General features: G+C 57.0%; 7 protein-coding genes across 7 annotated transcripts; all 7 read left to right on the forward strand.

Annotated features, from left to right (window-relative positions):
• Positions 1-5,038: 5,038 nt before the first annotated feature.
• Positions 5,039-6,433, forward strand: LDBPK_355180 (hypothetical protein, conserved; the record flags this gene model as incomplete). The annotated part of the gene is made up of 1 exon (XM_003865047.1): positions 5,039-6,433. One exon carries the CDS (start codon positions 5,039-5,041, stop codon positions 6,431-6,433), a length of 1,395 nt encoding a protein of 464 aa, XP_003865095.1.
• Positions 6,434-7,065: 632 nt separating this feature from the next.
• LDBPK_355190 (hypothetical protein, conserved) lies at positions 7,066-8,022 on the forward strand (the record flags this gene model as incomplete). The annotated part of the gene is made up of 1 exon (XM_003865048.1): positions 7,066-8,022. One exon carries the CDS (start codon positions 7,066-7,068, stop codon positions 8,020-8,022), a length of 957 nt encoding a protein of 318 aa, XP_003865096.1.
• Positions 8,023-8,679: 657 nt separating this feature from the next.
• Positions 8,680-9,405, forward strand: LDBPK_355200 (tRNA (guanine-N(7)-)-methyltransferase, putative; the record flags this gene model as incomplete). Its single annotated transcript, XM_003865049.1, has 1 exon — positions 8,680-9,405. One exon carries the CDS (start codon positions 8,680-8,682, stop codon positions 9,403-9,405), a length of 726 nt encoding a protein of 241 aa, XP_003865097.1.
• Positions 9,406-11,624: 2,219 nt separating this feature from the next.
• On the forward strand, positions 11,625-12,434 carry LDBPK_355210 (hypothetical protein, unknown function; the record flags this gene model as incomplete). The annotated part of the gene is made up of 1 exon (XM_003865050.1): positions 11,625-12,434. The coding sequence occupies one exon, from the start codon at positions 11,625-11,627 to the stop codon at positions 12,432-12,434; it is 810 nt and encodes a 269-aa protein (XP_003865098.1).
• A 2,586-nt stretch (positions 12,435-15,020) lies between these two features.
• On the forward strand, positions 15,021-16,421 carry LDBPK_355220 (glycosyl transferase, putative; the record flags this gene model as incomplete). Its single annotated transcript, XM_003865051.1, has 1 exon — positions 15,021-16,421. One exon carries the CDS (start codon positions 15,021-15,023, stop codon positions 16,419-16,421), a length of 1,401 nt encoding a protein of 466 aa, XP_003865099.1.
• A 594-nt stretch (positions 16,422-17,015) lies between these two features.
• On the forward strand, positions 17,016-17,273 carry LDBPK_355230 (hypothetical protein, conserved; the record flags this gene model as incomplete). The annotated part of the gene is made up of 1 exon (XM_003865052.1): positions 17,016-17,273. The coding sequence occupies one exon, from the start codon at positions 17,016-17,018 to the stop codon at positions 17,271-17,273; it is 258 nt and encodes an 85-aa protein (XP_003865100.1).
• Positions 17,274-18,284: 1,011 nt separating this feature from the next.
• LDBPK_355240 (hypothetical protein, conserved) lies at positions 18,285-19,355 on the forward strand (the record flags this gene model as incomplete). Its single annotated transcript, XM_003865053.1, has 1 exon — positions 18,285-19,355. One exon carries the CDS (start codon positions 18,285-18,287, stop codon positions 19,353-19,355), a length of 1,071 nt encoding a protein of 356 aa, XP_003865101.1.
• Between the last annotated feature and the right edge of the window lies 1 nt (position 19,356).

Here is a 19,356-nt window from a genome sequence, read left to right on the forward strand (position 1 = left end):
CTGTGACATGCCGGGGCCGAGTGGAACTTAACTTCTGTTCTAGGGTCGAGTGTACACGTTGAGCAAAAACAAAGAAACACCTTTCAATCTCTTTTCTTCCGTGTGTGTCTGTGCTTAATTCGTTGTTCTCTTACTTCCGTAAGCTTCTGGTTTAAATACAAGTCTTACTTTTCTTTTTCCTTTCTCCCTCGGTCTCGTTGTTTTGTCTCTTCCGCGTGCGCGTTTTGCGTTTTTTCTGTGTGCTTCCTCCCCGCGCTTCTTTTTTTTGTCTTGATTTGGCGCGCCACATGCGTTTGTTTTGTGTGTGCGCCTGCCGTCAAATGTGTATGTGCCCACGTTACATGCTCTCCTGTTCTCTCCACCACCACCACTGCCGCCTCCCTCCCTCCCTCCCTCCGCGACTGCCTCCTTTTAAGTTTTTGCTCTGTTTTGTTTCTTTTCTTGTTTTCTTCACTATGTTTTTCCTCCGCCTTCCCCCCCCCCTGTCACTCTTCTTTCGCTTCCACAGGCCCGCCCAACCCAACCCATCGTGCTCTCGCTCATTGTCCGTCTTTTTGACGGGTTTAAGCGCGGTTTACAGGACTGTGGAAAGAAAAAAGGAAAACAGGAATGAGAGGGTCGAATCAGCGCCGCTTGCTTTCCTCTTTTTGTTGTTGTTATCGGCTCTCCCCCACCGTGCTTTAAATCAGGAAAGGCAGAAATCGAAGACGTCGCTGCCTATAGAGCTTTTTTAGCAAGCGATAAAAAGACAAAGAAAAAAAGCGTGACCACGAGTTGAGTAAAGCCGGACAGCCAGCACGCAACGCGGTTGATGCGCAGCCGCTACCATGGCCGCGACTTGTTTGCTTCCGTTTGTTGTTGTGAACGTGCCTCACACCGATCGCTACGCGAGTATATAGCGTTGCGCAGTCCGGTTTTTTTTTTTGCCGGGGTCACCACAGAAGAAGCGCATGTGGGCGACTCCTTTTTTCTCCCTCTTTTCTGAGCACCTCCTAATGGCCGTCTCCGACGTTGCAAAACCTTTCCGCTGCTCTTTTCTCAGCACGTTCAGCGATGGCACTGCGCCTGCGAATATTGGGAGAGCAGTGTGTCATGATCTGTGCAAACATCCTTGAGCGTGTTCTTGCTGAACAGACTTTTGGTTGAGCTTGCGCGCGATAATGGCCGAGGTGAGAGACACAGCGAAGGAGGGCTGCGCCGTCTCGGAGACGGCAACGCCTAAGGTAGTTGGGCTGCAGATTTACGCCCCAGTGATAACGACAGAAGTTCTTTGCGTTTGTAATGATACGAGTGTCTCTTTTATTGTTGTCGTTTCTGCCCCTCTGGGCTGTTTTTTTTTTTTTTTCTTCGAGCATCTCATACTCGCCTTAGACGTGTGTCTACACAGAGGCACACACCGCAAACTACGGCGAGTGGAAGTCGCGGGTGCGAGTGCATTACGTCTCTGAATTCAGTCCATCCTTCGCTCGTGGTTCGATAGGGGCCCGCAGGAGCCCATCGATGAATCTGAGCGTGTTGTTGCCTTCCCTTTCCTCCCGCTGAAGCACATGAACATGCTAACTTGAGGAAGGAATCGCTGACGCTTTCAGGTTCCATCTCTCACATTTTTCTTCCCGTTCTCTCTCTCTCTTTGTCGTGTTCCGCCTTTCGCTTCCTCAACAAACCGGTACTTTCAGCTGATGAGGCTCTGCTGCTCAGCCTGGAGGTTGTTTTGTTTCGTTCTCCCTCTCCTCTTTTTTTCTCTCACAAATGACCTCTCCCTTTCTTGCTCTCTTCCATTTTGCCTTTTGCTTGATGTGCCGGTTTGTTCTCCGTCTGAGAGTCAACCACTCGGTTTTCTTCTGTGTGTCGCGGAGTTGCTTTCTTTGTCTCTCACAACCTGTGTTGCGCTAGGGCTCGTCAGTTACCATGACGTCGTTTTCGCAAAGGTCCAGGGAAGAACAGAAGAAAGATGTTCTCAGCTACATTCTTACGCACGCGCGTGGGCCTGTATGCTCACCGCCACGCACAAACGAATGCACAACCGCACATACCACCTCATCCTCGCGGCGTCACATCCACACGCAGAGTGGACGCATTAATTTGTACTTTCAATGCATGCAACTGTGCGTGTACGTATGTGTTTGCGGTCCCCTCTTTCGCTTTCATCACGCGGCTGTGATTGTGATTGTGTGTGCTGCTGCTGCTGCTGTGGGGCTTTTTTAAATATCCTTTCCGCCCTTTGTTTTACTTGTTTTTCTTTGCTTGTTTGTTTGTTCCTTTCGCTTCTCAGTATGAGCGTTCTTCCAAGCCGTTCTCTGTCTTTTCTGTGCTCCGTGTTTTTCTCCGTTGTATGTTCTTTATTTTTTCCCTTCGTTGGTGGCGTGCTGCTGTTCTCCTTTCGTCTTCCCTCTCCCCTTTCCTTCTCCCTCTCTTTTTTCTTTTTTTCGTTTCGTATGCGTATCACAGGAGACCACTGGGAAGCTTCACCGTGCAGCCTCTCTCTCTATGCTCGCGTTACCGTGCCTGTCTCACCGGCACTCGTCTTGGTATCAACTTGCGGTTCGGCAAAGAGGGACCCTCACCTCTCTCTGTTCTCCTCGCCCCATGTCCCGTTGAGATACGCGCGGTGGTGGTTTTTTTTCATCAAACAGTGTATGGCGCGTGTGTCCCCTTCTTACAACAGCAACGCAATCGAAGGGCGTCGTTTGTTTACGCTGGGTGTGTTGCCTTTGCGTTCATTTCGCCCCCCCCCCCCTCCTTGCTCTCCTTCTCTCACTGTGTTTGGTGTCGCTGTGAACGCGTAGGTGTGACGCTATTCTCTTGGCGCACATGGAATGAGCACACATGAGCAAAAAGAGGCCCTTTTTTGTGTGTGCGCGCGTGAGTGTGTGTATGTGTGTATGTATATGTGCGTGTGCCCGTCTGTAGGCACTTTACTGAGCAAAGGAGTCGCGGAGTCAAAGGATGATGGGTAGCGGAAAGGTGGTGAAACGGCTTGTCGGTCCGCGGAGATGCTTCCGAAATGTCGTGAAGAAGGGGTCTCGGAGGTTGGGTCGTTCGGCGGCTGTTCCCCGGAGCCCCCTCCATTTCTCCCCGCGCTCTCTCGCAGGGATGCGGTCGTGTGTACTGGTGCCTCGTACACTCCCCTTGTTTTAGTCTGCTATCCTCGTTCGCATGTGCTCCTCTCTAGCACCCTTTTCTTCTGCTTGCATGGGCACCCCCGCCCCTCTAATAACATGGAGGTGAGGCACATCGAAATGGCGTACCCTGAAGACGTGGTGTTGGGGGTGGGCACTCCTGAGGACTCGTCGGGAGACGGCCGGCTCGAGGAGCTTTTCCCTGAGGGACGACACCATCGCCAACAAGGCGCGGGCGCACGGAGCCGCCAGCAGAACGGCACGTTACGGGCAGAGGTACTCTACCTCTCACGCCGCAGTTTGGAGGGGGCGGTGATCTTCGTGCAGGCAAGACCTCCCACCTGGCATTCGACACTCTCTCTCGTTGCCACCTCCCGCACCATGCGACGCTTCGCTGCGATGCAGTATGCCGTGCTCAGCGGCGCTAACGGGCTCGTGCTCTCCACCAGTAGGCCAGCAGGTCGTGGGTGCGCCGTACCTTCCACAAGCTCTGCGGTCGCATCGGATTGCGGGAGTCTTGGAGGAGGCGTCGGACAGCATGCCCGCTGTCTTGGCCGCGTGCGATTGTGCGCCCTCAGCCAGCGTACCGTAGGCGCCACGTCGCAAGCTCCGCGCGGTGGGGCCGGGCTTACCAGTCTCTCGCAGCGCATGCGCGTGGCCGCAGTGATGCAGCAAGGACTGTGGCCTGCGCATGACCTTCCACTGCTTTGCACATCACCTGCCTGTACGGATAGCAGATGGGCCGGCAGCGGCCGCTCGCCTCTGGCCTTTGGCCTACACGAGGCGCCCGCTTCACAGCAGAGCACTCTCGCCCCCTCCCCCCATAACCCAGAACGGGTGCAGGAGGGCGTAGAAAACGCTGGGCGGCCCGTGACGGCGCTGTCCCCCTGACCACGCGGAGCAGCAAGGGTGCTCGTATCAGTGGCCCGCACTCGTTGCTGTCAGCCTCGCACCGGTAACACGCCGTCGTGCGCACTCCACTTTTGCGCGAGCGACGACGCACGCAGCGCGTTGTTCTCACATCCCACGGAGGTCTGCAATCCGCTGCGTGCGCCGCCGCGGCAGGAGAACGCAACGCCGGCGCTGCCGTATGGTGTATGGCGGCCCGTGGCGTCCCGGAACAAGAACTCGTGACTCTCTCGAGACACAAGCAAGCCTCACTGGTCAGTGCCAGCACCGCCCTCTACGCCGAGACAAATTTGACGTGAACACCTCGTCGGTGAAGAACCTCGGCGTGGAGCAGGCTGAGGTGCTCTGCGAGATCTAGCGCCCGCAGGGTGCACGGGATGTGCCGGTTCTGCCCCCGCTTTCCGAATGGCTCCCTTTCCTCAAGAGCACTACCTCATTGGACTGGAATGCGGCTGAGGTGATGCGAGCGAGTCCGCCCGAGGCGCGGGACTTCCTGCATCGGGCGCAGAGTCACTCCGTCCGTCTCCGGGCGTCGAGGATAGGGAAAAAGCGCCGCCTCCTCTGCTCTCCCTTTCAAACCCTTCTCCTTTCTCCCCGTGGATGGCTGCGCGGTAGATCACGAGAACACGGAAAAAGGGAGAAGAAAACTGAACTATTGTGAAGGCCACAACGATGCGCATGTCTCTGTCATCGCTCCTTGGGAGAAGTGCACAGGAGGGACAACCGCGCTCGGCTCCTTCTGTCTCTCTCAATCTCTGCAGTCTCCCTGCGACGCGCATGGCATGTGGAATGCGTAGCGGAGGAGACAACAGAGAGACTTGACAAGCGCCACGCTTAGAGCAGCCTGCGCAATCCCTTGTTTCCTCGGTGCCTATCGCGCCATGTGCAGGGCATGTGTGCTCACCCTCCCCTCCTCGTCCCTTTCCCTCCTTCCGACAGGTGCATCTCGCCGCTGTGCAGCGAAAGCACGCGAGCAGCAAAAGAGTCGCCTCACTTGTGACTGAGGCGTCATGCGGGTGACTGTGCGACAATGCAACGTCTTTGACCCGGCGTTCATGCGCAAGGTGAAGCGCACCCTCAGCGCCTACAAAGAATCCATGGAAACGTCGGCGAAGAAGTCGATGTCGCGTGAGGCGTTCGTGGACATTGACGAAAAGGGCGCCGCGTGGTATCTGGGCCACATGCATTCGGCTGCTAACATGCTTGCCGACAAGGTGAAGGACGCGGACTTCATTCTCGAGATACGCGACGCACGGCTGCCCTTTACGACGGAGAATCCAAATATTCGCAAACTAACCGCCGGAAAGCCACGTCTTATCATCTTCAACAAGGCGGAGCTGTCAAACGAGGACAGCAATCGCGCGATTCAGGAATACTACGAACGGAACGGCGCCTTTGCTCTCTTCACCAGCGCGCGGCGGTGCTGGAGGGACGTCGTGGAGGCGGTGCAGCGCTTCACCACGCACATTCTGCCGCCGTTGCCGTATAAGACAGTCGCCCACGTTGGACTTGTTGTGGGGATGCCGAATGTGGGCAAGTCGACGTTGATCAACTCCCTGAGGCTCGCCCACGAGTATCAGTTTCACCGTGAGGACTTCCGCCGCTCCAGATCACCGGAGACGGTCTCCATCACACCAGGCACCACGCGCGGCATGAAGCTGGTTCCTCTCTCCAAGGACCCACCCGTGGTACTGTACGACACACCAGGTCTCACACTGCCCGGCTGCTTCACGAAAGAGTCAGGGTTGAAGCTGGCGGCGTGCGGCATCATTCCCACCAACGACGTTTCCCTTCCGCAGGGCATGGTAGCGCGCTACATCTACGACATACTTGTTGCGTCCGGCTCATCGGAGCACATGGCCGAGTGTCTGCATCTTCCGCGTATGCCAATCAGCTTCGATGACTGCGTCGCAATGATCTGCGAGCGCAGCGGCACAAGTGGGCAGACCGAAATGGGCAACCTAGACCCCGTTCGCGCGCACCGGTTCTTTGTGCACGACTTCACCATGGGCAACCTGGGAAAGATCACTCTCGACGTGCTACCCCGGCGCGTGCTGCGCAGTGCTCAGTCGTCGACTCCGCTGCTGGAGGGCGGAAGCAGCACCGCAGCTACGGACGGTGCGCAAGCCGCCGCGGGCGATGATGATGGCTATGTCTGGACGCACCATGTGGAGACGAGCGACGTGGTCGAGCGCTATCCTGACCACATGCGTGATGTGCTGCAGTCGCTGAAGGGTCCACTTCATCACGACGGTGTCCCACGCCGACGTGGGACACCGTCCGTGAAGAGCGTAAACAGCCCGTCCGACTGCACCGTCATCAGCCGCAAAAAAGGACCTATTAGCCGAGCCACGGCGTTCGATGAGCAACTCAAGCGCCACACGCGATTGGCGCCAGGACGGTGATGGATTTCGATGCGCGCCAAAAAGATGCACTCTTCACTGCTTGCATCTGCGCATGTGAGTTCCTCCGGCCGCCGATGCTTTTTGTGTAGTGTTCTGCTGTCGTTGTGCCGTGTGCGCGAGCTTCCTCCCCTTTTCCGTCCTCGGCATCGAGATTTTGGTGATTCTAACCAACACAAAGAGCCACGAAGACTTTCTCAGCTGTGTTTTCCGCCTCACGCCATTATGGATACTCCCTCGTCCCTACGAGGAAGCGGCGTGTAACCAGCTCCACTCTCCCTCCCCCCCCCCCACACACACACGCACACAACTGCACCGGGGATGTCATTCAGGCGAAACGCCAAAAGACGGCTGTGCCGCCTCTTCTGTTATGCACTGCTCGAAAGCATAAAGGCGACCGCTGTGTGTGTATGCTCGCCGCGAGCTCAACGCGCGCGCACACGCCTACGCATTCAAAGACGCTCCCCCCTGTCACTCCCTCTGCTGTTCTTGCCTTTCCTGACTTCGTTCTTTTTTGTTGTTTCTGTGCCTTTCTGCAGGGAGCACGGGCAGCTAGCTGTGCGTGCGCACAAGAGGAATACCTGTACTTGGAGGCTGCCGCTGCTGGCACTCGTTTTATGTCCATCGTCGCAGCAATGGCCAACACATCCGCCACCGCCTCCGATGAGCTGCACCGCACCCAGCAGTACCTCGTCGAAGTCATTGACGAGTGCGTCTTCGTTGAGCGCCAACGCGAGCTGACAGAGCGTAGGCTTTCCTCTCAACTAGAGGCGCAAAAGGCTCTCGTTAGCGACCTATTCGTGGTGCTCCACGATGTGTGCCGGTACACGTCCACCATGGAGGAAGCCATCTTAACCACGCTGCTGCACACTTTACCCGCCTCATCGCCTGCGCACCAGCAACTTCTTCAGTGCCGCAGCAGGGTTCGTGAGGCGCTCACGCGCCTTTGGCGAGGCCGTGGCGGCGACCCAGAAGACAGCGTGCTCCTCCCCGCCACACCGCGAACGTTTAGCGGCTTGAGAGCGGCGGACGCCCCCATCGTATCGCATGACAGCGCAGCTGGGGCTGGCGTACAGGTGATGCAGCGACTCGTCGAGCACGAGGCTCGCCTCCTGGACGCCCTGGCCAGAGCCACGGCCAGGATCGAGGCAACGCGCGCGGCTGCAACGGCAGAAAACGGCGAGTTGGAGGCACTTCGTGCCCGCATGAACGAGCTTACCCGCGTCGTCAACAGTAGCAATACAGGGTTGTTGAAAACCTCGCCGGAAGCCTCTGCTGCGCAGGCGCCAGAGGGCGTGTCGCCAGCCACTGCACGGTTCGCAGAAGCACGTGTACTGGCGTACGAAAAAACAGTGCAAGCGCTGAACAGCGAGCTTGCTCTGCTGCACGAAAACTACGCAGCGCTCTCGCACGCCAGAACCCGTGAGGTGGATATGCTGAAGCAGCACATGGCCGACGACCAACGCAAGCACGAGGACCAGATTGCTGAGTGTGACGCGGTGCTAGGCCGGATGTCCCTGGAGCTTGAGCAGCTGATCCAGGAAAACGCGCAGCTGAAGCACAAGCTGCGTATGACAGCCGAGCCTGACTGACGGCAGCAGCGAAACTGTCGCTTGTGTGGGTGGCAAGTAAAGTTCTGCTGCGTCTTCTCCGCCCCAGCACTATGTGAGGCGTACGCGAGTGCTTTCGCACGTTTCCTACAACTATGAGCCACGTGGAAAACCAGCAAAGGCGCAAGGCCGTCAACAACGCTGCCTTCGAGGGGAATGCCAGACTCCGCTCAGCCATCCGCTGCACTCCTGCTCGACGTGGACAGCCAGTCTCCATTCTTGAGCGCTCAGCAGCTACCCTCATCAACCTGAACATGAGCTTCTGCATGTGTGCCTGTTTATGGACGCTGCAGCATGTCTCCCGTCGCGAAGCTTCCTTGGATGTCCGTGAATCCCTCCAGAGGATGATGGACTCAAAATGGTAGATTCATTTTTTTTTTCATCTCTGCGATCCCCCGTCTGTCTCTACTCCACCGACGCATATCTTACTTCGGTGGATTTTCTTTTGTTTTTTTTTTTGCGTGTGTGTGGGGGGGGGGACTTGGCGCGCGCCCCTCTTCTGCTTTGCCTCTTTCGCATATACTCGTTTACCTTCCACTGTGTGACGTGAATGTGCTGTGTGCACCACATGCGGTAATGGACGATGCTGCCCAGTAGGGCCAGCACCTCTTTTTTTTTTCGCATTTCTTCACCGCGGCGATGGCCTCTGAAGAGCAGCCTCGATGGACGCGGCTACCGATCCGGACGCGTCCGCATCGGAACCCGCTCGCCGAGAATGACGACGAGCACCCGGAGTGCCCGGCACAGTTCGAGAAGCGCTTCTCGGAGTTCTACCCTGGTATGGCCAACCCAGTAGTTGAGTTCGTCGATGTCGGTTGCGCATTCGGGGGCATGCTCTTCTCGCTGGCGGCGGTGTTCCCCACAACGTGCATGATGGGGCTCGAGATTCGGCCTAAGGTGGTCAGTTTTGCACAGGAGAAGGCACTGGCGCTGCGCCAGGAGAACGCGGCGTCCTTGACGCAGCACTATCGCAATGTCTGGTTCGAGCAAATGAATGTGATGAAGTTTGGGTCCAACTGCTTTACGAAAGGCCAGCTGTCTCGTCTGTTCTTCTGTTACCCGGACCCGCACTGGAAGCGCAAGAACATCCGCCGCCGCATCATTTCACCGGGCTTGGTGCAAGAGTACGCGTACTGGCTGCGCCACGGTGGTCTAGTGTACACCGTCTCTGATGTAGCTGAGCTGGAAGAGTGGATGGTACGGTGTCTCGACGACTCGCCACTGTTTCGCCGTTTGGCGGAGGCCGAGCTCAGAACGCCCGAGCATAAACAGGTCCTCGATATTGTGACCGGTGCCAGCGAGGATGCACAGCGCACGGCGCGCAAGGGCCTGCAGAAACACTTCGCCGTTCACATGCGCATCTGAGCTGGCATTCAACTCCAGCGTGTGTGTCCGTGCCTGTATGTGCGGATTGTGTTGAACTGTGGTATGTTTTCCGTCGAGTAAGAGGATAATCGGTTTTTGCATTCATAAGCGTGGCTGCCGTTCCGATCTGCTGCACAGGTCGAGCAAGGCCCCCTCCGAGCAGCTGTACCTACACAAACGACCGCCCGTGAGTCTTAGCAGTTGGTTATCTCTGTAAAAGATCCCCTGCTTTGGGGTGGGTGGGTGGGTGCTCACCATGCGCAAAAGCCGCGTAAAGAGTGATGCCTGAACCAGCTCTAACGCTTCCGTTTAGCTTCTTCTGCGCACGCCTTCCTGTGCCGAGCAGATGATGTGTTAGCGGCCTCTCCACTCCGCCTACCCACCCACACACGCGATGCCGCCCACTCTTCCCACTCATACGCCTCCGCCTCCGCGCTACCACCGTACGGTGCCTTTTTCTCCCCATTCCCGACTGTTGTGTTGCGCGCCATCGGTTCTCTTCTGCCACACGCAGTCTATCTTCTCTTTTTCTGTGTCTCTGTTCGTCTGCCGGCTCCCTTCTATTCTGCCTTCTTGATTCCTTGTGATTCTTTTCCATTTTCCGCCGCCAATCGTGATGCACCAACACCTGCCACACACACGCATATACATGTATACGTACACCCCATGTCAGCTGCCCTGCCAGAACCCACTCAAGAGGCAATGGCCCCGACGTCTGCGCTCCTGTTTCGCGCGTAGTTGTGCCAACGAAAAAAAAAAGAAGCCCGCGCCTCCACAGCCCCGACTTGAAATCACCTGTTCTTTGTGACGTCTCTCCTTTCTCGTGGCATGAAAGCACGTGCCATGTGCGTGTGCCCGTCTGTAGGCACTTTACTGAGCAAAGGAGTCGCGGAGTCAAAGGATGATGGGTAGCGGAAAGGTGGTGAAACGGCTTGTCGGTCCGCGGAGATGCTTCCGAAATGTCGTGAAGAAGGGGTCTCGGAGGTTGGGTCGTTCGGCGGCTGTTCCCCGGAGCCCCCTCCATTTCTCCCCGCGCTCTCTCGCAGGGATGCGGTCGTGTGTACTGGTGCCTCGTACACTCCCCTTGTTTTAGTCTGCTATCCTCGTTCGCATGTGCTCCTCTCTAGCACCCTTTTCTTCTGCTTGCATGGGCACCCCCGCCCCTCTAATAACATGGAGGTGAGGCACATCGAAATGGCGTACCCTGAAGACGTGGTGGTGGTGGAGGGCTACCCCTGAGGGCTCGTCTATTTTTTTTCTCCTTCCCACTCGGCCCTTTGTTGCGTGCCGCAGAATGCGGTGACAAGTTCCTGCTGAACTGCTGTTTTCCGCTGCGTCTTTTTGTTGTTTTTGTTTTTCGTGGCGGTGGTATGTGTCTATCCTGTCCGCTGCCTTCCGCATCACCTGATGGATGCTGCGCCGCCTCCCTGTCTGCGGTGGTACGCTGTCTGCTATTGTGCCGAGTGTTTCGTTTTTGCTTAGTCGCCTGTGACTCGCTCTTGCCACTCTTTTTCTTTGTGCTCCCCTTGAATCTTCAGCAGTGAGGCAGTTGGCGATGATTCCTTGATTTCCCTCGCATCATATTTTCTCGGGCTCGAACGTAGCGGTCGAACCTAGTCGCAAACGCACCGGCTTTTTGACCGAGTGTGTGTGTGTTTGTGTGTGCCCGCAAACAATGATCAGACGCTGCCCAGTGTGCGGCACGGCTGGCACCTCTCTCACGAGGCCGCGTAATGTTCGGAATCCTGTGAATATTCTTTGTGTGTATGCTACTAGCATATCCCCCAGCTTCGTGTGCAGTGACGTGCCGGAGACTCTGCGGGAAAGGATGTGTATTTTTATTCTTCCCCATTGCGTGCCACTGAGTTCAGTCTCTCCCACCAACCAAAATGGTCCGTGCTTCGCCACGTAAAGCTCTGTAGCAAAATGCGGCTGCCGCTTCAAGGAGCGCCAAAGACGTATGCGCGGGCACCGCCGACAAAAATCCCGGGTGAGAACCCCTCCCTCTCTTCTCCCCTCCCCCTCGCTGGGCAGAACAACCGACGCCCGTGTACTTGCTCTGTATACTGAGCCGTGAGTGTGGCCAACTCTTTCCTTGATCCTCCTCTTGTGTTCAGGGCTCGAAAAGCGCAGATCAATGGCCAGCACTCGCGCCGTCAGGCCAGCGTATTACCAAATCGTTATCCTTCAATCTTTTTCGTACCCCATTTCAAGTGTGAATGCATCTCTTCGCGCTGCTGCTGCTGCTGTCGTTGGTCATCGGGCTGATGCTCGCTGTGCCAGGACGAGGTGCTCGCAAGTGCTTCGTCACAGACGCAGCCCCGGCCGTTCCGTTTGGGCTTGAGCTGTGCTACATGCACTCGCACAATGCATGCTGCCTCCCCGGCAATGATAAAGATATTCAGACGGCATACAGTGCCTTGGTGCCGAAGGGGCAGGGCTGTGTCGCGGGCAGCCAGCGCATTTACACCTCGCTCTACGCGCTGCGCCAGTATCTTTGCCTGCCCTGTGATCCCAAAGAGCCCTTGTACCGCTTCGAGAGCGTCAAGGGCGACATGGTGGACGGTGGTCTCGTTCCGCCGTCCACCAACTCCGTTGCTGGGGAGCAGACGTGGCGCATTTGCCGTTCCTTCCTCTACGGCAAGGAGGGCACGCGGAAAGGGCTGTGGGGTCACGATGGCTCTCGCTACGCTGAATGCGGCGTCATCGTGAGCTCCTGCATGTCCACCCCCGTCTTCAACATAACTGCCGCCTCCTTTCAGTCACCGTCGCCCTCGTGCGTAGCGTCGAATGAGCTGATCATTCCGTCTATCACCTTCCGTGGCTCCCCCAACCCGGCACTCGAGATGCTTTCAATGGTAACGCAGAGCATTCCAGACTTTCAAATCGTCATTGTGAACGACAGCGATCCCAACTACGACTACGACAAGACACCGTGCTTCGGCCGTGACGCCACTGCGGCCGTCGCCTCAGCGACGCTGTCAGGGTGGGTGTCTGCAGTGGCACTTGTGCTGTTACTCTGGCTTTGAGGTGGAGCCCCCTGTGTACAAGAAGGCGTGCATTCGGTTTTTCGCTAACCCCACTTTACTAGTCATCAGGCTCACGGTGGAGAAAGGTCTCGCGCCTGGGATATCCCGGTGTGCGATGCGCTGTCAACAACCGTGTACAGGCGGCGGCTGTACCGCCTGTGAAATTGTTTGCATCACTAAAGAGGGCAGGCGAAGACTTGTAGAGTAACTGTATACACTGCCGCGTCCTCTTTTCGATCTTCATTGCTTTTATTTTTTGTATATCATTTTGTGTGCTTTCCTCGGGGGAGGTCTGCGGCGGCCAATGCAAGGTGAATGGTAGTCTTTTGCATATGCTCTGCCTAATGCGAGTGTCTTGGATGACATCGCCTTCGCACCGCCGTTCCGTCGGACACCCTCTTCATTGGCTTCCGTCTTGTTCGTCTCCCATCTTCCTCAACTCCGGTGTACAGAGGCAAAAACAAAAGGCACAGCTTCACGTATGGGCCTCGGTCTGCGTGTCCTCGTCTGCGGTTGCTCGGCATCTGAGTTGAGCGACGCGCGCACGGCTATCTATAGTAACGCTGAATCTGCTTTCACTGTGCGCTGGAAGGCGTCGCACACGCTTCTTTCCATAGCATCCGTGCAGTGGGAGCATGGCAGCCAACTCTCCTATGATTCTTGGCACGCGACCCCTCACAAGCATCTTACCCACCCACCCACCCACCCCCACACACACAAAAGCACCTGCTTCGAGACTCCCTTAATTTTCTCGATCGAGTGCCGCAGTTTCGTGTGCTACCTCCGCTCCTTACGCTGCTCAACTTCCTCATCCCTTTCGATTTTTCCCACAGTCATTCGCCGCTCTCGCTGTCACTCCTGCCACATATGCCGACAAGGGCACCACAGAGGTTTGCGTGTGACCTTTTTTCTTCGCTGTTTCGGGTGCCGTGGATGCCGCTATCTGTTGACTCTAGCGCAACCCTTCTTGCAGTTGCGCTAGTCGTTGTGCATATCGTGATTCTCGGCGGCATCTTCGCCCATTTATGGTCGCATGCTCCGAAGAAGCACGTGCAAGCCCCTTTGTCGGCAGAGGAGCGCGTCGCGATTCGTCAAAAGATGCGCAAGAGCCACTGATGGTCTCAGCCTCGTCGGTGGTGCTGGCGTGTGTCGCGGTTTTATTGCCGCTGAGAGCCTGCGACAAGAATGGAAGATGGAACGGGTGCTCAAAAAATGATATGCTGACGCGGAGCGAGTCAGCGTGCACTCTGCCACTTCAATGGCATGCTTCGCCACGCACTGATCTTCTCTTCGCCCCGTTGTGATTCCCTGCTCATTTGAGATCTCAAAACGGGTCATTGTAGGCCTTTGCCTCCTCCCACCCCACCCCCACTCATCCACCGCCTTGATGATTGCCCGCGAGGACGGGGGAATCCCTCTCGGGCGACGGCCACAAAAAGAGGCGGAGACACTCGAGCCCACCTGCTCGCTCGAGTCGTGCCACCGAGGGCGCCGGCGGAGGGGTACCGGATCGGTGCGCTCCCCCACGCTCAACCGGACATTCGCCCGCCAAGCCAGGATCGGTTGATGCGCGGGGGTGGGTCGTGCGGTTCACTTTCCGGCCTCCTTCTCTCTCTTCTTCTGCTCTCCACTTTGTCGTGAGTGTGTGCCATCCTCCGACCGCGCCCCACTACCTCTTGATTGCATCAGTGAGACACCTCACGCGCACACAATGATAAAGGCGGTAGCGATATGTCGTCTGTTGCGGAGCAGGTGGAGGCTGCGTGGCCCCACAGGCATTGCAAACCCTGACAAGGCGATTGCATGGGGATCAATCAGCGCACGCGGTAGCGGCAGCCAGTATGACCAGGGTATCGCTCCCCACGTGGAAGGGCAGGCTCGCTCAATCAATCGAGCCGCACCTAGAGGGCTTATCCGGGGCTTTGCACACGAGGAGCAAGTCCCACCTCTGCCCAGCAGCTCGAAGAAATGACCGGGTTTCCCACCACAACGAATGGGAAGAAAAAGTATGCGCTTACAAGACACATCACACTCACCGCTGAACGGGCAGAAGGGGTGCGAGAAAAAAAAAGCGGAGAGTGCGTGGCAGTCGGTGTTACACGCACGAGAGTCGTTTCGCTAGGCGACCTCTAAGGCGCAAGCGCGCTCATGTGTGAGTGCGCCTTTGCTTCTCTCTGGGACTCGGTGTCTGCCGGATCCCAGATGGTTCGGCGCGCTTTATTGTCTGCGCTTGGGGAGGTACGCATGCTTGCGTGACCCGGTGAGACCCTCGGTCGAAGTTGCGCGTCGTGTACCTAGACGCGCCGGCGACCAACAGCCTGCCTGTGAAGCATGCTTTTCTTTTTCTGGCTGGGGCTCAGCGCGCGGGCTATACAGCGTTGCAACGCCATTGCAAGTGGTGCGTTGCGCCGCTGCCAAACAGCTCGTCTCGGTATCTCGGATACCATGGCATCACCGCCGCCCCTCTTTCGCACTTCTCTGGCTCATCTCTCATCTATCCCGCGATATTTCGTTTCTTCTCACCAACACCGCCGTGACGCTCACGAAGATGCCGTCTACATGACTGCTGGGTGCAGGGTCATCAGGATGCTCACCTTTGCCGTCCTTGTGCTTGCTACGCTCGCCCTGCTTTGCCATCACCGAAAGCGTGCGTACGCTAGGAACACGGTCGGCTTCTTGCACGCTGCAGCAGGGGCAGGTGGTGGTGGCGAACGTGTGTTGTGGGTCGCCTTGGACGGACTGCAGCACGCCGATGCAGCCAAAGGCGTGAAGCGGCAGTATGTAGTATTTACGAACGAATACAAGCCAGAAGACAGGTTGTCGGCCGAGTCGTCCGATCAGCACCTCCTTTCCCTCGTCGAAAAACAGTTCAGCATCCGCCTTCTTCGGCCTGTGCGCTTTATCTACTTGCGCCCCGCCGTGACCCGGTGGCTGAGCGGCGACGCCTACCCACGTCTCACGTTGCTCTTGCAAACCTTCTGGGGCGGTGCGGCCCTCTTTTATGAGGTGGCGATCGCAAATGCGGTGACGCCGATCGTGTTGGAGACGGTTGGCGTGCCATTTGTTTATCCTCTGCTACGGCTTCTTGCTGGGTGCACGGTGATCTCCTACACGCATTACCCCATCGTCTCCTCCGCCATGACGCAGCGTGTGCGCATCGGGGAGGTGAGTCACACCAACGCACCGACCGTGGCACGGAATCCGATGCTGCGTTGCGCCAAGGTTGTCTATTACGAAGTTTTCTCGCTCCTGTATCGCTGCATGGGCTTTTTCCCTAATGTGGTTCTGACAAACTCGTCATGGACGCAGAACCACGCGCAATCTATTTTTTGGCCACGCACGTGCATTCGGCTGTACCCGCCGTGTGACGTTGCTGGCTTTGCCGCGGAGTCTCAGCCACCTGCGCTGCGCAACAACCGCATTGTCAGTGTCGGCCAGTTCCGACCAGAGAAGAACCACATGCTGCAGCTTGTAGCTTTTCATGCAGCAATGCCGCGGCTGCCGATGGATGCCAAGCTCGTCATGATCGGCGGCGTACGCAACGCGGATGACCGGAAACGTGTTGAGCAGCTGCACGCGCGCGCAAAGGAACTCGGAATCGAAAAGCAGGTCGAGGTACTCATGAATGCGACAGTGGCGGAGGTGCGGGCTGAACTGGGAAAGTGCGTCATTGGGCTTCACACCATGCGTGACGAGCACTTCGGCATTGTGCTGCTGGAGTATCTCGCTGCTGGCTGCATCCCTCTTGGACACCGGAGCGGTGGTGTCGAACTTGACATTCTCAACTCTCCCGATTTGGGCTTTCTCGCCGTTACGGCGGAAGAGTACGCAGCCGCCATGGTCGAAATCTGTGAAATGCGGCTGCGCGATCCAGAGCGGTACGTTCAGTTCCAGAAACGCGGCAGCGAGCATGTCAAGTCATTCGACGACAGCAGCTTTCGAACCCGTTTTGTTGAACTGGTCAGCGAGTATGTCTACGCCTGCTAGCGAGCCCGTATGCGGATTTTTTTTTTGATATCTGTTGCACGCTCAGCACGGGCGATGCCCACTCCGTTCGACAGGGAATGGAAACTGACGCAAAGAAGCGTATGCATGCGTCGCTTGGGCGTTAACGCCGCTCCCAATTCACTACTGCAAAACATTAAAAGATCGCTGGACAATACCCTAAAACTGCGCCCCGCAGTGCACGGTATCTGCTATGCTCGTGCATAGCATCGCTACTGGTTCCGCGCACCTTTCCTGCATGTCAGATTGGAGACATCCCCCTCCCCCTCACAGACTGCGCGGCGCTGTGCACTGTGAGGGTGAATGCCGTGTGTCTCCATGTTCCGTGATGTCTGCGTTTCCGGGCCGCTCTCTCACCATCGCGGCCAGGAAAACATGTTTGTCCGCCTTCCCTCCCCGACTCCTTTGCACCCTTTTCTCTCGCTGGAGCGGCTGCTCGGCCCGCACACTCACAAAAGCTTGCAGAATTTGTGCACATCTCAGTCGCCCTCTACCCACCGCCGCGCGTTGTCCTCGCACCACGTACACGTGTGTTTCTCTCCTCTCAATCCCTGTTGTCTGTCGGTATTCCACGCCATGTCGTACCGGTCGAGCGAGGCGAAGAAGGAGGAGTTCCGGAAGTACCTGGAATCCACGCAGGTAGTCGACGCCCTCACCCGCGTCCTGGTCAACCTGTACGAAGAGGAAGAGAAACCCGAGGACCCAGTGGACTACATCAAGCGGGTTCTTGGTGGTGCTTCTTCGGCCGACTACGAAGCACTGCAGCAAGAAAACGCGCGTCTCCGCGCAGAGGTGGAATCGCTGAAGAAGCAACTCAGTGGACAGGCGCAGTAACGTGCCGCCGTGTCATCCTCTCAAGCGAGGCGTTGTAGCGTCTGTTCGTGCGTGAGCGCCCTCTTTCCCTCTTCTCCATTTTCCTTCCCCGTGCCCCTCCTGTTCATCCGTAGGTGACATGTACATAAATTGAAAAGGAAAAAAGGGCACGTCTCTCAATGGTCCGCGTCACAGAGTGGATGCATGCCATCCCTGTGGTATATGCGTGCTGGCTGATTTTCAACTTCAGCACACGTAGAGACCCTCCGGAGCAGCGTTCCAGGGAGACTCTGCCGCGCCCGGCATTGTCCTTTTCATCTGTGACAGCACATCCTTCTCTTCGTCGATTCTTGTGCAGCTGTGGTTGCGATTTTCGTGATGCCGTCCGTTCCAAGGTCGTGACCTCCCGTTGCCTCCGCTTGACTCTCTGGGCTTTCGAATCTCATCGTCTACCTCTTCTTCTTCGCATTTCTCGACCGCACACTTTTCCTTGGCCTTGTCGTCTACAGTCCTTTCCGATCATTGCCATCACAGTTGCTTTCAGACCGCCGCGTGTGTGCTGCCGCGAGCAAGCGCCGCTGCGTTTTCATACAGGGCTGCCTGCACCTCACCCCTTCCCACTCCTCTCCCCCCTCCCCATTTCTCTTTATACAGTACGTCTGCCATACATGCAAACTTCTCTTCGCTTGCATAAACAGTTTTGCTCACACGCACACCACCAATTACTGTTCTCTTCTCCCCCCGTTCTGCCGGCGTCGCCAGCCCCCGCCTCCCCCACCTCGCCGTTCTCGTTCATACGTGCGCGTGTCCTTGTGCTTTGTTTGCTTTCCTGCGCCTGCCCTCCGTTCCTCTACTGCTTCCTCCGTCTCACTCGTCGATTCACGTATTGGCTACCACCCTGCACTGACTTGTCTTACGGGTCGCCGCAGCGCTGCCTTGTTTGATCGGCGGCGAGCACCTTGGAACTGCTGTGTGTGTGTGTGTTTTCCTTCTTTCATTCCTGTGCTTTGTGGATCTCTTGCCACCCACACGATGATGGAGCACCCCGCCGCAGTGGAGGAGGGAGAGAAGAAAAACAGCAGCAGCATCTCGTACGCAACCCCGTGGGTCGCCAACGGGCTGTCGTGGGCAAATCAGCCCAACAAGCCCTTCCGCCTGGCCATCTCGTCCTACACTAAGGACTATCGCAACTACGTTGACATTGTAGAGAAGAATGAGGACAACGAGATCGTCTGCCGTGCCTCCTGGGAGCACTGCTACCCTCCGACCAAGGTTTCCTTCCCGCCGCGCCCTCTGCAATCCGATGTTGTGATCACCACCGCAGACTATTTGCGTCTGTGGGAAATCACCGAGGGTGGCCCAAAGGCAGAAAAGACAGCCTCCACCCGTGGTGACCCGCAGCACGCCGCGAAGGCCAAAACGATCAACTCTAAGGTGACGATGAAGCGCGTCTTCGACAGCGCAAAGCCGAACGACTTTTGCTCGCCAGTGACCTCGTGCGACTGGAACAGCGAAGACATCAACACTGTGGCGTGCTGCAGCATCGACTCCACGGTAACGCTGTGGGACGTGGAGACGGGGGCGCAAAAGACGAAGTTGGTGGCGCACGACAAAGATGTCTATGACATTGCCTTTGCCTCTGCTCACACCTTTGCCAGCTGCGGCGCTGACGGCTCTGTGCGCTTCTTTGATCTGCGTAACATGGATCACTGTACTATTCTCTACGAGACGCAAGGGCTCTCTCCGCTGCTGCGCCTGGCCTGGAATCAGTTTGACCCCTACTTCATCGCCACCTTCGGCATTGATAGTCCTGACGCAGTAGTGATTGACATGCGCTATCCCACGGTGCCGGCCTCCCAGCTCTCCCAGCTGCATCAACTGCCCATTAACAATCTCACATGGTCGCCACAAAACGCGCAGAACATCTGCACGGTGGGCGAGGATGGTCTGGTGTGTGTGTGGGAGGCTAGGGCGGAAAAAGGTCGCTCCATCTTATGGTGCGACTGCGAGGTGCCCATCAACAATGTGGCGTGGCGCCGTGCCCAAAACGAAGACTGGATGGCCATTACCACCTCGAAGGGCGCTCAGCTGCTGCCGTTGTAGT

This window comes from Leishmania donovani, chromosome 35, assembly GCF_000227135.1.
Source record: "Leishmania donovani BPK282A1 complete genome, chromosome 35".
NCBI lineage: Eukaryota > Euglenozoa > Kinetoplastea > Trypanosomatida > Trypanosomatidae > Leishmania > Leishmania donovani.